Source organism: Arachis ipaensis, chromosome B1, assembly GCF_059453495.1.
Source record: "Arachis ipaensis isolate K30076 ecotype BB chromosome B1, ASM5945349v1, whole genome shotgun sequence".
Classification (NCBI taxonomy): Eukaryota; Viridiplantae; Streptophyta; class Magnoliopsida; order Fabales; family Fabaceae; genus Arachis; species Arachis ipaensis.
Window position 1 is genome coordinate 144506081 of NC_142436.1, and position 15241 is coordinate 144521321.

Consider the following 15241-nt stretch of genomic DNA (forward strand, 5'->3'; position numbering starts at 1 on the left):
TGGTACGACTAAATCCCCATTTTGGTCCCCCAGATTCAGCCCGTGAACCAATTTTGCCCCTGAGATTCTAATTGCACTGTTTATGTCCCCCAGATTCCGATTTGAGCACCATAATAGTCCTTCGAAGATTTTCCGGCGTGACTCAGCGACGGCGTTGCTTATGTGGCACAGCCACTGCCACGTTGGACGCCGTAGTGTACATATGACGTGGAATGTGTATAAAATTCCCTAATGTAGTCCCTGTCCTCATTTTTAAACCCTAAAATTTCGTTGGCCTTCCCATTGAGGTTCTCTTCATCAACGTCTTCTTCTGCATCTCTTCTGTACACCGATAGCTGTCCACCATGAGAGGAAGTGGGAGCCATGTTGCAGGAAGTTCCAACCGGTCATCGTCGACGGAGAACTGGAGAAGAAGCACGACGCGAAGTAGGCATGGACGGGTTCCGGACTGGTGCGGCTGTGGTTGTCGCCCGGTGCTAAGGTGGTCTGGGACGGAGTCGCATCCTAACAAGCCCTTCTTTGGTTGCCCCAACTATAATGTGAGTAAAGTTTAATAATTTGTAGCAGATTGAAAAAATTTTTTCGGTTGATTATTTTGGTTGGTTGCAGACAAGTGGAAAAACATGGTGTGGGTTATTCGTCTGGGCTGATTCTGTGCAAGAGGAGTTGTCTGAAGGAGCTGTTGCAAGAGATGATGATGGTGACAGGAAGATGAACTTTGCATGGCGGATGGGCAAGATGGAGGCAGACATTAGGAATCTGAAATTCATAACTCATGTTCTTGGATTTGGGTTCTTAGTAATTGTTGTTTTTGTAGGATTGGTGCTATTAAAGGGTTGAGAACATGTCAATGTAATGCAGTTCCCAAATTAATGAATGAAACTGTTATGTGGTAACATAACAAGGTTTGTGTAAATCATCTTACTTTGATATAATATAATATCCTGTTGGATGAAGTAAAAGAACTTGTAAATAAGTAACAGCAAGATTGATCCAAACCATGGACAGTATTAATTGATCAATACCAAAATATGGCAAACCATTCATAGTTTTAACACATTACAACCATAAGTAATTGAACAAGTAGCATGACATACTTGATTAGTAATCAACAAAATGAACCATTGTTTAGAGTGAGCGCAGTCACTGTATCTTTTAACAAAAAACTAACACTTGACAAGCAAAATGTCCTAATATGCTAATATGAAAGTTCACTTCTTTCGGGGGTGCTTAAATCCAGGAGTCGGCACAAACTTCAGAAAATTTGTGAATCGTGAAGCAGTGGCAGAACTCGCACCCTTCATTGGGTCCAGTGCTGTAGAAGGGGTTGTTGGAGGTGACCTTCTTCTAGTAGGCAGTTTGGCAGGTCTTGTGGCTGGTTCCCCGGTTACTTCAGTGAACTACACAAATTTCAAACCAGAAATAAATACCAAACATTGTCACTCAGTAAACCTTTTTCAGAGTTTTTACTCCATTAATTACAAAGGCTTATTATAGAATTAAAATTGTACCTTTTGAGAGTCTTCTGGTTCAGAACAAATTGGCTGTGACAGATCAATTTCTGATGCTTGACCAATAGGAGCAGAATTGATGGTAATATTAGCATTAGCCGTAGCTGTAGCAGTAGTAGTTGCATTTGGAGTAGCAGTTGCAGTGGCGCTGGCAGATGCAGAGGCAGTTGCAGTGTCAGTTGTGGTGGCCTGGGCAGTTGCAGTTGCTTGTGCACTAGCATTTTTAGGGGCTTTAGCAGCCTCTGCTGCCTTTGCAGCAGCTGCAGCATCAGCTGCAGCTTGAGCAGCATCAGCTGCTCTTTTCTTTTCACATCCTTCACCATAATAGTCCCTAACTTTGCCAATCCTTCACCATAATAGTCCCTAACTTTGAAAATCGATCACCATAGTAGTACCTAACAGCACACCATCATGGTATAGTACGTAATCAAACAATTAGATCAGAGCAGTAATCACAGCATAGCAGCAGACACTAACAGCACACCACAGTATATACCACAAAGTATCAAACAATTATATCTTAGGTATCATCACAATATGGCAGTATACTAACAGCACACCACAGTATATATGGCACAGTTTTACACATTTAAACTTATGTGAGAGTAAGGATTAAGGTTTCAGTAAGAAATTACCTTTTGCATATCAGAGATGAAGTTCCACCCATGGGTCTTGTAGTCTCCAAGATCCTCATGTAGCAACTCTAGAAACCACTTCCAATTCTCAAAGTTCTCCACTTCCACAACTGCCCAGGCAATGACATAGACATGATGATTAGCATCTTGTCCAACAGCCGATAGAATTTGCCCCCCGAAAACAGTTTTTAGAAAAGCCCCATCAAGTCCAATTAACGGACGACAGCCAGCCTTGAAACCTGACTTGCAGCCACTCAAGCAGACATACATCCTCTCAAATATGACCTCACCACTAGGCTGTGGCTTTGTGCATATCTGAACAGTTGATCCTGGGTTTGTTTTCAATAGTGTTTCACCATAGTCCCTAAGCATAGCATATTGCTCCTTGGCATCCCCATAGACTATATTTCTAGCATCACACAGTGCCCGTGATATAGAGTTCCTATTGAGCGACAAGTCATATTTCGTCTTGAAATATGTTGTAGCCTCACAGTTCCTGAAATTGGGATATTTTCTTAGTTTTTTTACCAACTTACCTGCAACCCAATTTCTATTTGCTGCCCTGTTTTTATCCTCTCGTGGACAAGTGTGGTCATTGAAGAAAGTCTTAACTTGCCAGCAACTGTCTTCGTGGTCCCTTGATGCGTATACAACCCACTTGCAATCCTTCACTTTACATACTGCCCTCACCCTTTTACCATCGTTCTTCCTAAACCTCATCCGTCTCCCTTCTTGTATAGTGAACTCCCTCACTGCCTCCTTGAACTCCCACTTAGTATTGAACTTCATCCCGACTTCTAAATGTAGTTCCCCGAACCTAGCACCCTGTCTAAACACCGGAAATACATCCTCTGAACTTTCTTCTCCAACCAGCTCATCCTCTGAATTAGGTGGTGTTTTCATCTCCAAAGAGTGCCACGAATTGCCACCATCCGATTCTGACCCCGGATCAAAAGCATCATGGTTATCCCCCTTTATACCTCCCCCCACAAATCCAATGTCCACATCTTCATCAGAAACGTCTTCCACAAATCCATCATCATCAACACAGACCTTGGCCTTCCCTTTTTCCTTTGCACTCTCAGCCTGGACCTTCTTCCTTGCATTGGGTTTCTTGACCATCTTCTTCTGTGAAGGAACAGTATATCCAATGCCCGATTCATCTGAGCTATCATCCGGCTCTTGTGGCTTATAGGCCTCGTCCTCAGCACTCTCGTAGCTGTCATGAGAGTCTGAGTCAGAGGATAAAAGAACATGATCACTAGCATTTTCCTTTGCTTTTGAAATACCTTTCCCTACAGACCTTAGACAATATCTCCTAGTCCTAGTTACATTGTTCTGTCTGGGCATGGGTTTGGGTTTGGGAACTGTCTTAGGCTTACACTTTGACTTAGGCTTAGGCTGGGACTACATGTTAGAATTCACATTGCTCTTCTTCAGTAACGCCTCTTTAGCTTGGGGCTTGTATGTTACCATGCTTAAACTCCTAGGAGGGTCCTTCTCGGTGGTAGGTTTGACAGGGGGGTCTTTCACCATCCTGGCATTTGACTTGGCTTGCTCTCCAAGATCCCTCACCTCGTCATCAACATGCACAACAACATCCTCTCCTTGTACTATTTCAGGTTCTGAAATGCCATGTTCAATGTAGACATCCACTACCCCATTGTTCTTTCCACCATGATTACACAGCTCTCTCAACTCATTATCACAGTCTAAACGCCTCAAACCTACTTCCAGGCTCATCCCAGGGACCTGCCACCAAACCTCCTTCATGGTCTCATAGCCTAGCTCTTTGAAGTAATTTCTCAGGTAGAATACATCTAACCTGTCCACATCCAGATCACCCAAACAATGCCTATTGTCAGGTGTGTATGTCCATCTCCCATCCTTCCCCCTCTCAAAATTTCCCCCATGATGAAACATTATGTCTAACAATTCGGCGTTCATCTGCAACATAACAGAGGAAATGCTTAAAATTTACCACGCATGCAACACAAAAACAACAAATAACTTAGATATTACACACCACCAGAGATTAACCCCTGTTCTTTTCACAAGAAACAGAGCATGCATTACTGGTTTGAAGAAGGAAAACACTAAAACCCTAACAGGCAGTGGATTCTAACACAAACTACATGCATTATGTTCAAGTAACTTTAACAATCGGCCATATCAGGAATGAAACATGATCCAAAAAATTCAAAAAAATATAATAAAATTTGTACCTTGAAGCTAGCTTAAACGGTTCTTCAGTCGATGCTTCAATGGTGAACCACGAACCTTCCCCCAAGTTCAGTACAGCAATGTTAAGAAACCAGGCAGCAGTGCCCTTGCCTGTCGCTACTGCTTATGGAGGAGGAGACCAAGCGTTGAGAGAGGTGAGAAAATATGGAGGAGAAGACGTAACGAATACCAAACCCTTTGCCCAAGTTACTACTACTCTCACTGTGATCAAAACGGCGACGTGTGGGTTTTCATTCGTTTTGCCCCATGAAACGACGTCGTTCTGACTCTCCAACGTGGCAGTGGCTGTGCCACATAAGCAACGCCGTCGCTGAGTCACGCCGGAAAATCTTCGAAGGACCATTATGGTGCTCGAATTGGAATCTGGGGGACATAAACAGTGCAATTGGAATCTCAGGGGCAAAATTGGTGCACGGGCTGAATCTGGGGGACCACTATGGGGATTTAGTCCTCCAAAAACATAAAGGGGAAAGAAGATCAACATTGGGGCGCATTGCTGATGCAAGGATCAACGGAATCACATCATGTTCCAAAATTACAGAAAAATGTGGAGAGGATTATATTCATATCCCCCTGAAAAATAATGAAAGATAAAATTGTGAACTACAATCTACAGTCCTCCCTAATCACCACAAGGTTCTTAGACATTGTGCAGTTGCAAAAAATATTAAAAAGATGGCAGCTCAGCATGCTGGATTTAGAAGCATTCCCAGAGAATACCCTGAAAGCATCACATCTCACACACACTGAACCCCAGTTCACTAAAACTAACTACTAAGCCTCTTATGCTGACAGATATTACTGCCTGATTCATCAAAAAACCAGTTCATGGCAAAATTAATGTAAATTATCAAATGAAACCTCAGAAAAGTAGACTGAAATTCAAAAAGGTATCCACAAAGCTCAAGACATCAATTTACTATCCATTACTGGAAGATTCCTTTTCTCATGATACACCTTCAATAAGTCGCGAGCATGATTCTTATCACGATTCACATAATTCTTAAAGAACATCTCTTCCGAAACACAGTATGCAAACAAATACCTACCACTCTTAATGACACCATTGGCCATGAGAATCTTCAAGACAGCAGCCCTCGGAACAACCCTTTTCTCCAAATCCAGCGAGAGAAGAAGCGGATAATTGGTGACATCAACAGGCTTCCAACCGAGTTCTTTGACAAAGAATTCAATGCAGGCCTCAATTTTCTGCACAGATATCAGCATAAAGCAAGAGTGCTTCACAAACGCCTCACGAATGTTGTCGTCAGTTAATCCAAACCTCTTGAACAACTCAACCTTCTTATCCCACATGGACTTGGGAAGATACGTAGCATACAATGCAGGAACAAAATTAGCCTTTTTGGGATCAACCCCCATTTTAATGACTTCATCTACTATACTCTTAAGGCTAACTTCAGAATTGAATAGAAGCAACGAAGGCCACTGGCGAATTAGCCTTGCCACGCTTCTCTCACGGACCCCTAAATCAACCAACAATTTAACATTTCGAAGCAAGCTAGAATAAGTTAAAATTTGGGCAGTACGTAAGATAGAAGCAACGGTCCTTTCTTCAGAACGAATGAAATTGTTCAACAAATCGAAAGTGGGGATCAGGTGTTTCTCTAAGCTTCTTGCCAAGATTATAGGGTTGAGAACGATGAGGCGGGCAAGTTGTGATTTTGAAAAACCTTTGGAGATGAGGAACTGGAACTTGGGCAAGATGGTCTCTTTGGGTTTGCTGACGAGAATCCGGGGCTTTTTCCGAATGACATTGTGAATTTGCAAATCTGAGAAACCGAAGCTCCTGAAGAGTGCGATGACTGAGTCGGGTTTCTCTGGACTCTTAAAAAGTACGTATTTTGAAGCTTTAAGAGCGGAATCTGGGAGGAGCTCACAATTGTTGACGAGGTAATTCACCGTAAAGGATTGTTTTTGCAGGGTTTCTGTGACTGTGGTGTAATTGGGAGCACGGAATAGGGAAGATGGTGAAGGGATCAGAAATGAGGGTGATGAGGTTCTTGTGATGACAGTGAGGTGGTACAAGAACAGTTTTTGTTATAAGATCCCCTCATCAGTTTTCAATTTTTTGACAGATGGACGAGTGAGTAAAATGGGAGAAGGGATGAACCCTAAGTTTCGGATTCAGGATGAGAAGAAAAACGAATTATTTTCTTTCCTTCCATTTTATTTGCAACATCTTGCAAAGTGTTAGGAAGAAAGCTTGCACAAATACAATTTTATAAAATAGCATACGTAATTACAACTTTTTTAATCTTTGTACATACAGTAACTTATTAGTCAGCACCAAATCCTTAAATAGAGCTCAGTATCGTGATAGATTAATCCTTGATCTGCCGGATTAGGAGATACCATCAAAAGTCAAAAAAAATTTACAACTTTTCTATTTGTGTGTAAAACGCGCTACATCCTGTCGCGGATTCCATTAACACGTAAATCGCTATATCCTTTTGCGATTTACGTTCAAAACACCAAGAACATAAATCTCTACATACGTGTAGCGGATTATGAAGGAGTTGACTCACTATATTTAACCAATTTTTTTACCAAAGATAGAAGATTCGAATCCGCAACCTCTTAAATGAGTATGGAAAGACTATGTCATTTAACCTATAACTCATTTAAATAAATAGTTTTTATATGTACTCAAAAACTATTCATAGCTATATGAAAACTATTCATAGCTATATAAGTACATATGTACTCAAAAATTATTCATAACTATATGAGTAAATATTAAAAGTTTGTAAATTAAATTTGTTTATACCTTAACCCAGCACTATGACCCAGGTCCAAATGAGGCAAAAAGACCCAATCTAAAGATTGGCCTTTTCCACCCACCCGACCTCGTCTAAAGAGGTCGGGGTCGACATAGACCTTCCTCCAAAGAAGTCGGGTTTAAGATAGGCTGACAGGCAACACTTATTCAAATAAGTAACTGCCCTAAAATCTCTCAACCCACTTCTAGAAGCCATATCTAAATAACCCTAAGATAAAGGGACGGTTATCCACCTTTAGAAGTGTAACTACTCCAACGGTGGTTATTGGATCACCATTATAAATACACTGACACCCCTCAGGTATCTCTAAGTTCCAATACCTTCTAAACCTGCTTAACCCCTTGCTGACTTAGGCATTGGAGTGTCTTTGCAGGTACCACCCCCCATTCTTCCATATACACAACTCGGACGGCGACTCTAGGATGTGAACAAGTCGGAGCCAACCTTCCTTTGACGTTTGGGCCAATCTCTTAAGCCCAATCTGCCTATCTCAGGTTACCTACGTAATATTAGCACCGTTGTCGGGGACCTGGGAGATCAACCCATGATGGTGGACGACCTAAACGAGGACGAAAACACTGCGTCCGAATCTAAGCAAAGAAACCAAGACACTGGTAACAATGACAGAGCCATAGTCACTCTGTAAGGAGCAACTAACCAGAACAGAGAAGACCCCTCAGGGGAGAAAGACCCAAAGGGAATCCCCTCTGAGGTGCACGAACCAGGAAAAGAAGGACAGCCCCATGCGGCCGACCTCATGGATTGCTCCACAACCACCAAGGACGGTTCGAGCAGCTAGAACGAGAATTAGAGCGACAGCGAGAAGTGGAGAGAAACCTGAGGAGAGAGGTCGAGCGACGAAAAGAGCTTGAAGAAAAGCACTTGAGATTAGAGTCCAATCTCCGAGGTAAGAGCTCTCGCACTGATTGAGAAGATTCTCCCTTGGGGGAGAAGACCCGTTCAGTGAAGACATAATGAGGGCAAAAGTTCCAAGGAACTTCAAAAGCCCCGACATGGACCTATACGACGGGACCACCGATCCAAAGCATCACCTGAGCAATTTTAAAAGTCGGATGTACCTAGCCGACGCCTCTGATGCTACTCGCTGCAATGCCTTTCCAACAACTCTGACAAAAGCAGCAATGAAGTGGTTCGATAGCCTCCCCCCAAGGTTGGTCACCAGTTTCGACGACCTCTCGCGTAAGTTCCTTATGCGATTTTCAATCCAAAAAGATAAAGTGAAGCACGCGCCGAGTCTCCTAGGAGTAAAACAGGAGGTCGGAGAACCTTTGTGGGACTACATGGAAAGGTTCAACAAGGCGTGCCTAGAAATTCAAGACCTGCCTACAGAAGCAGTGATTATGGGCCTGGTAAATGGACTTCGAGAAGGCCCTTTCTCCCAGTCCATCTCAAAAAGGCACCCGACTTCTTTGAGTGATGTACAGGAAAGAGCGGAGAAGTACATGAATATGGAGAAAAACTCCAGACTGCAGGAACCAAGCTGGTGACCTGGGCACTCTCACCCGACAAAAGAGAAAGAGAGGGAGCCCAAGAAAAAAGAAGAAGTCGGGACCGAAAGGCCCAGGAGATATCACTCTTATACCCCTCTACGAGTTTCCCTAGTAGACATTTATAGGGAAATTTGTCACACCAAAAGGCTACCTCCCCCTCGGCCCATCAAGAACAAGAAAGGGGAAAGTCATGGCGAATACTATGAGTACCATAAGGTATATGGTCACTCAACAAATGATTGTTACGACCTGAAGAATGTGATAGAAAAGCTGGCCAGGGAAGGTCGGCTTGACAGATATCTCATGGAAAGGTCGGACCATCATGGCAAGAGGAAGCGAGATGAAGAGGATCGAAGAGATCCACCACCATAGATCCCGGAAAGGCACATACATATGATCTCAGGGGGGTTTGCTGGAGGAGGTCTCGCAAAGTCATCTCACAAGAGGCACCTGAAGGAAGTCTACCAGGTCGGAGGTGAATTGCCCGACCTCCCAACCATCTCTTTCACCAAAGAAGATGGGCAGGCATTGTTCCCGGACATGATGATCCGGTAGTGATTACCATAATTCTCGCCAATGCCCATCTACACAGAACCCTAGTGGATCAGGGAAGCTCGGCTAACATCCTGTTCAAACCAGCATTTGACAAGTTGGGATTGGATGAAAATGAGTTAAGAGCATACCCGGATACCCTATATGGGCTGGGGTATACACCCATAAAACCACTGGAATTCAAACCCCTACATACAACTTTTGGAAAGGAGATGAAATCCAAGACTCTAAGCATCGACTTCATAGTCGTTGATGTGGGCTCAGCAATAACACTTTAATAGGCAGAACAACTCTAAATCGGCTTGAAGCAGTGGTATCTACCCCCCATCTTTGCATGAAGTTCCCAACACTAGAGGGAATTGCAACCATCAGGAGAGATAAAAAATTGGCGAGAAAGTACTATAACGAAAGCCTAAACCTGAGAGAAAAAGGCATTCGAGCTAAAGAAGAGTTACGACCACAGCCCAAGGGAAAGACTAAAGAGGTACAGGTCGGGAAGGAGGAAGGAAAGAATACCAACATAGGAGCCAACTTGAAAGAAGACTTGAAGCAGAAGCTTATAAGGCTCCTATAAGAGAATTCCGACCTCTTCGCCTGGAAATCCTCTGACATGCCCTGGATAGATCCCGAGCTCATGTCGCACAAACTGTCGGTATACCCTGGATCATGACCTGTTCAGCAGAGAAGATGGAAGCTCAAACCTGAACGAGCTCAAGTGGTGGAAGAGCAAATACAAGCTCTCCTAGAAGCCGGCTTCATCAGAGAGGTCAAATATCCGGCTTGGCTAGCAAATGTGGTGCTAGTCAAGAAACAAAACCAAGTGGAGGATGTGCGTCGACTACACCGACCTGAACAAGGCGTGTCCAAAAGACCCATATCCACTTCCAAATATTAATATCCTAGTAGATTCCAGCTCGGGATATCAATACTTGTCGTTCATGGATGCATACTCGAGATATAACCAAATTCCAATGTACAAGTTGGATCAAGAAAAAACATCTTTCATCACACCTAGAGCGAATTATTGCTATGTGGTTATGCCTTATGGGTTAAAAAATGCAGGAGCCACATATCAAAGGCTGATGAACAAGGTGTTTGCACCTCACCTTGGGAATCTAATGGAAGTATATGTAGACGACATGTTAGTAAAAACCAAGGATGAGGCCGACCTCTTGACCGACCACTCGCAAGTTTTCAACACCATAAGGACGCACAGGATGAGATTGAATCCTGCAAAGTGCACCTTCGCAGTAGAGGCTGAAAAATTTTTGGGGTTTATGCTAACACATAGGGGGATTGAAGCCAACCCCAATAAGTGTAGAGCTATCCTAGAAATGAAAAGTCCGACTTGTTTAAGGGAGGTCCAACAACTAAATGGCCGACTTGCAGCTCTCTCCAGGTTCTTGGCAGGATCAGCATTAAGATCCCTACCACTTTTCTCTCTACTAAGAAAAGGATGCCAGTTCGAATGGACTCCAGAATGCGAAGAAGCTTTCCAGAAGTTCAAAAGGTTCCCATTCTGCCCCGACCTAAAGTCGGGAAAGAACTTATCCTGTATTTGTTCGTAGCTGACAAAGCTGTAGCATCAGCTCTAATACGGGAAGACGAGGTCAAATAGCATCCAGTATATTTCACCAGCAAGGTTCTACAAGGCCCCGAGTTAAGATACCAAAAACTCGAGAAGTTTGCGTATGCCTTAATAGTGGCGTCTCGAAGGCTACGACCTTATTTTCTAGCTCACACAATAAGAGTTCGAACGAACCAGCCCATGAAGCAAATTCTTCAAAAAATAGACATTGCGAGCAGAATGGTTCAATGGGCTATAGAGATATCTGAGTTTAACCTCAAGTATGAAACTCGGACAGCAATTAAAGCCCAATGCATCACCGACTTTGTAGCAGAATATGTAGGAGATCAAGAGGAAGCCTCCACAGCATGGGAGCTATACGTGGATGGCTCTTCCAACAAGGTCGAAAACGGTGCAGGCATAATACTGGTTAACCAAGAGGGAACTCAAATAGAAGTCTCCCTCAAATTTGAATTCCCGGCTTCTAACAATCAGGCAGAATATGAAGCCTTGATTACCGGGTTGAAGCTAGCAGAAGAAGTCGGTACAGCCAAAGTAGTGGTCTTCAGCGACTCTCAGGTAGTGACCTTCCAGATCAATGGAGAGTATCAGGCTAAAGATCCTAATATGAAGAGGTACTTAGACAAAACCTTGGAATATCTTAGGAGGTTCTCGGAGACCGAGGTCAAACACAAAACTCGGGATCCCAATAGCAGAGCATACGCCCTCTCCAAGTTAGCAAGTACCAAGTCAGGAGGGAATAATAGAAGCCTGATCCAGAAAACTCTCCAAGAACCCTCTATCACAAAAACAGAGGCTAAACAGGATGTCCTAGAGGTATCTGGGTTGGACCTCGGTTGGATGACTCCCTTGATCGAATACATGAAATTCGACATCCTACCTAATGAAGAAAAAGATGCCAAGAAAATCCGGAGGAAGGCACAAAACTACACTTTGGTGAAGAATATCCTCTATAAAAGAGGAATATCAACGCCATTGTTGAAGTGCATTCCGACCTCAAAAACAATAAAAGTTTTATAGGAGGTGCACAATGGTATCTGCGGAAACCATCTCGGAGCAAGGTCTCTAGCTAGGAAAGTCATCTGAGCCGGGTTCTATTGGCCGACTCTGCAGAGGAATGCCACCGAGTTCATAAAGAAGTGCCAACCATGCCAAACGCACGCCAACTTCCATGTCTCTCCCCCCGAGGAACTCATCAGCATAACTTCTCCATGGCCTTTTGCAAAGTGGGGGTTAGACCTACTTGGACCGTTCCCCCAAGCGCCTGGACAAGTGAAGTACCTAATAGTGGGAGTGGACTACTTTACGAAATGGATCGAAGTAGAACCATTGGTCACTATCACAGCTCAGAGAAATCAGAAGTTCCTCTACAAGAATATCATTACAAGGTATGGAGTTTCCCACCCCATCACCACCGATAATGATACCCAGTTCACCGACTCTACATTTAGAAACCTGGTAGCCAGCATGAAGATCAAGCATCAGTTCACCTCAGTTGAACACCACAAGCAAATGGGCAAGCCGAGGTAGCCAACAAAGTTATACTGGCCGGGTTAAAGAAAAGGTTGCAAGATGCAAAGAAAGCCTAGGCTGAAGAGCCCGCAATAGGAGAAACACCCTTCCGACTTGCTTATGACATAGAAGCCATGATACCAATTGAAATCAACGAGCAAAGTCCTAGGGTGGGGTTCTATGATGAAGTCGACAACATTCAAGCACACAAAGAAGAACTCGAATTACTCCCTGAAGTCCGAGAACAAGGCCAGACAAGGGAAGCAGCGCTGAAGTAAAGGATGACAAACAGATACAACAAGAAATTCATTCAAAGAACCTTCACCTCAGACGACTTGGTCCTGATTAGAAATGACATCGGCGTTAACAAGTCGGGTGAAGGAAAGCTCGCTGCTAATTGGAAAGGGCCATGTAAGATAAGTGAGGTCCTAGGAAAGGGATATTACAAAGTATCCGATTTTCGTGGCATGCTTACAACATAAGGAGGTATTATAGTTAGAAACGAACTCCACTCCCTGATGTACTCTTTTTTCCGACTTTACAGTTTTTTCCCAAAAAAGGGTTTTCCTGAAGGGGGTTTTAACGTGGCATTAAAGTGGAGGCTAAGGGTCAATAAGTCTTAAGATTCCCTTAGTAGCAAAAGTTACCTTCATCAATAAATAAAGATTTTTATTTTATCTCTTTATAATTCCATTAATGCTATCATTATTCTACGAAACGCACCGATTTAAGTTCGAAAAAACGTGAAAATCCCATGACCGACCTAGGTGGGCGGCAGGATGAAACGACGAGGTACAAATCGGTGTAAAGAGGTTACAAAGATGATCATGATGACTCGGGATCTCAACCACTTGAACGACTAACTAGTCAGAAATCCCAAGAAAATTGAAATGCATCGCCAGAATAACCTAAGTTACGGAAACAATTCAATAAGCAAAAATTGAATACGAAAGGAACACAAAAGAGATAAGAAAAATCCTACCAATCTGTTAAAAGCAAAGGCAGTTTTCAGAGTCTTCGAAAAATCTTACAGAAACGCAGACAAAAACAGCCTATCCAGCAAAAAGATTTTTTCACAAAAACAAAAAGGTTTCCGTAAAAACCTTACACAAAACACAACAAAGTATGCACAAGCAAGACATTTCATAAAAAAACCCCTTATCCAAAAAAAGGGCAAACAAGCAGCATTTTTTGTTAACGGCCAAAAGGCCAAAAAAGTCAAGAACTACCACCACAAACAACAAAAAGATAAATTGTCCAAAGGGGCCCACAAGCCGGGCCCTAAATAGCTTAAATTAATTAGAAGAAGGATTGGAATCACTAATAGGAAGGGAGCTCGGATCTGCAGCAGGAGTTGGAAGGGTCGGAGCGGTCTCTTCGGCAGAAGAAGTCGGAGCTTCTGAAGAACTCGGCAGGTATCCCTCCTGTTGCTCCTCACGAGGAGGAGACTCAATAAGCCTTTGCCCGCGAGTCTTCAGCTCGGAATCCGTCTCGGGATGAGGAGGGGCTCCATCAATGATGATCTTGTCGGGATGGAAGGGAGAAAGGTCCAAGTCAGGAGCAATAACTCCGACCTGTTCCTTAAATATCCTCCAAGCCTCCTCCGAGCTCTCCGCTACGGAATCCTCCAAGTCCTGATAGGCCTCCCGGTTCGACTCCAACTGCCTTTGTAAATTAATGTTTTCAAAAAAGACCCTGACATAATTCTGCTCTGCCTTTTCCTTCAGGCCCTCCGCCATAGCACATTGACCCATAAGCTTCTTCTCCCTCTCCTAAAGTCGGGCCCGCTCATCCTTCAGCCAAGCCACCTCCTCTTGAAGCTGCTTCTCCTCTTTTTGATAAAGGACAAGCTGGTGTGAGAAATCGTGATCACTCAGATTTGTATTTGTAAAATTATTTGCTGGTTCTTTCCCTGGTAATGGCACCAAACACTGGTGCGCAGAACCATGGTCCAAACATAACTTCACAATTTCGCACAACTAACCAGCAAGTGCACTGGGTCGTCCAAGTAATAAACCTTACGTGAGTAAGGGTCGATCCCACGGAGATTGTTGGTATGAAGCAATCTATGGTCATCTTGTAAATCTCAGTCAGGCGGATTATATTGTAATTGGATTAGATATTTAGATGAAATAACAGATAAATAAAATGGGATAGAAATACTTATGTAGATTCATTGGTAGGAATTTCAGATAAGCGAATGGAGATACTGTATGACTCTAGGACACCTGCTTTCCTACTGCTTCAACTCAATCCTTCTTACTCCTTTCCATGGCAAGCTGTATATGGGGGGTCACCGTCGTCAATGGCTACTTTGTATCCTCTCTGGAAAATGGTCCTCTGCGCTGTCACTGCATGGCTAATCGTCTGGAGGCATCACCCTTGTCGATGGCTACATCCCATCCTCTCAGTGAAAAATATGCTCACGCGCTCTGTCACAGCACGGCTAATCATCTGTCGGTTCTCGATCTGGTTGGAATAGAATCCCTTGATTCTTTTGCGTCTGTCACTAATGCCCAGCCTTCAGGAGTTTGAAGCTCGTCACAGTCATTCGATCATCGAATCCTACTCGAAATACCACAGACAAGGTTTTGACTTTCCGGATTCTCATGAATGCCGCCATCAATTCTAGCTTATACCACGAAGATTCTGATTAAGGAATCCAAGAGATATGCGCCCGGTCTAATGTAGAACGGAGGTGGTTGTCAGGCACGCGTTCATAGATGAGAATGATGATGATTGTCACGGGTCATCACATTCATCAAGTTGTAGTGCAACGTATATCTTGGAATAAGAACAAGTTGAATTGAATAGAAGAAAATAGTAATTGCATTAATACTCGAGGTACAGTAGAGCTCCACACCTTAATCTATGGAGTGTAGAAACT

At 43.4% G+C, this 15241-nt stretch overlaps 2 protein-coding genes and 1 pseudogene across 2 annotated transcripts; 1 reads left to right on the forward strand and 2 right to left on the reverse strand.

Moving 5' to 3' along the window:
* The first annotated feature begins 344 nt into the window (after positions 1-344).
* Positions 345-843, forward strand: LOC110263488 (uncharacterized). Its single transcript, XM_021104828.2, has 2 exons — positions 345-539; positions 610-843. The coding sequence occupies exons 1-2, from the start codon at positions 345-347 to the stop codon at positions 838-840; spliced, it is 426 nt and encodes a 141-aa protein (XP_020960487.1). The 3' UTR covers positions 841-843.
* Positions 844-988: 145 nt separating this feature from the next.
* LOC148578740 (uncharacterized) lies at positions 989-6424 on the reverse strand. Its single transcript, XM_088502050.1, has 5 exons — positions 5440-6424; positions 4372-4963; positions 2147-4093; positions 1512-1906; positions 989-1400 (listed from the first exon to the last, which is right to left on the reverse strand). Exons 3-4 carry the CDS (start codon positions 3494-3496, stop codon positions 1892-1894), a joined length of 1365 nt encoding a protein of 454 aa, XP_088358176.1. The 5' UTR covers positions 3497-4093; positions 4372-4963; positions 5440-6424; the 3' UTR covers positions 989-1400; positions 1512-1891.
* On the reverse strand, positions 5161-6465 carry LOC148578741 (uncharacterized; annotated as a pseudogene).
* Positions 6466-15241: the final 8776 nt, after the last annotated feature.

Excerpts from the sequence above, each read along its gene's own strand:
- LOC110263488 (XM_021104828.2), top strand. The coding sequence starts at position 345 with ATGAGAGGAAGTGGGAGCCATGTTGCAGGAAGTTCCAACCGGTCATCG. Across the intron at positions 540-609 it reads TTGGTTGCCCCAACTATAAT|ACAAGTGGAAAAACATGGTG; the intron begins GTGAGTAAAGTT and ends GGTTGGTTGCAG.
- LOC148578740 (XM_088502050.1), bottom strand. The coding sequence starts at position 3,496 with ATGCCCAGACAGAACAATGTAACTAGGACTAGGAGATATTGTCTAAGG.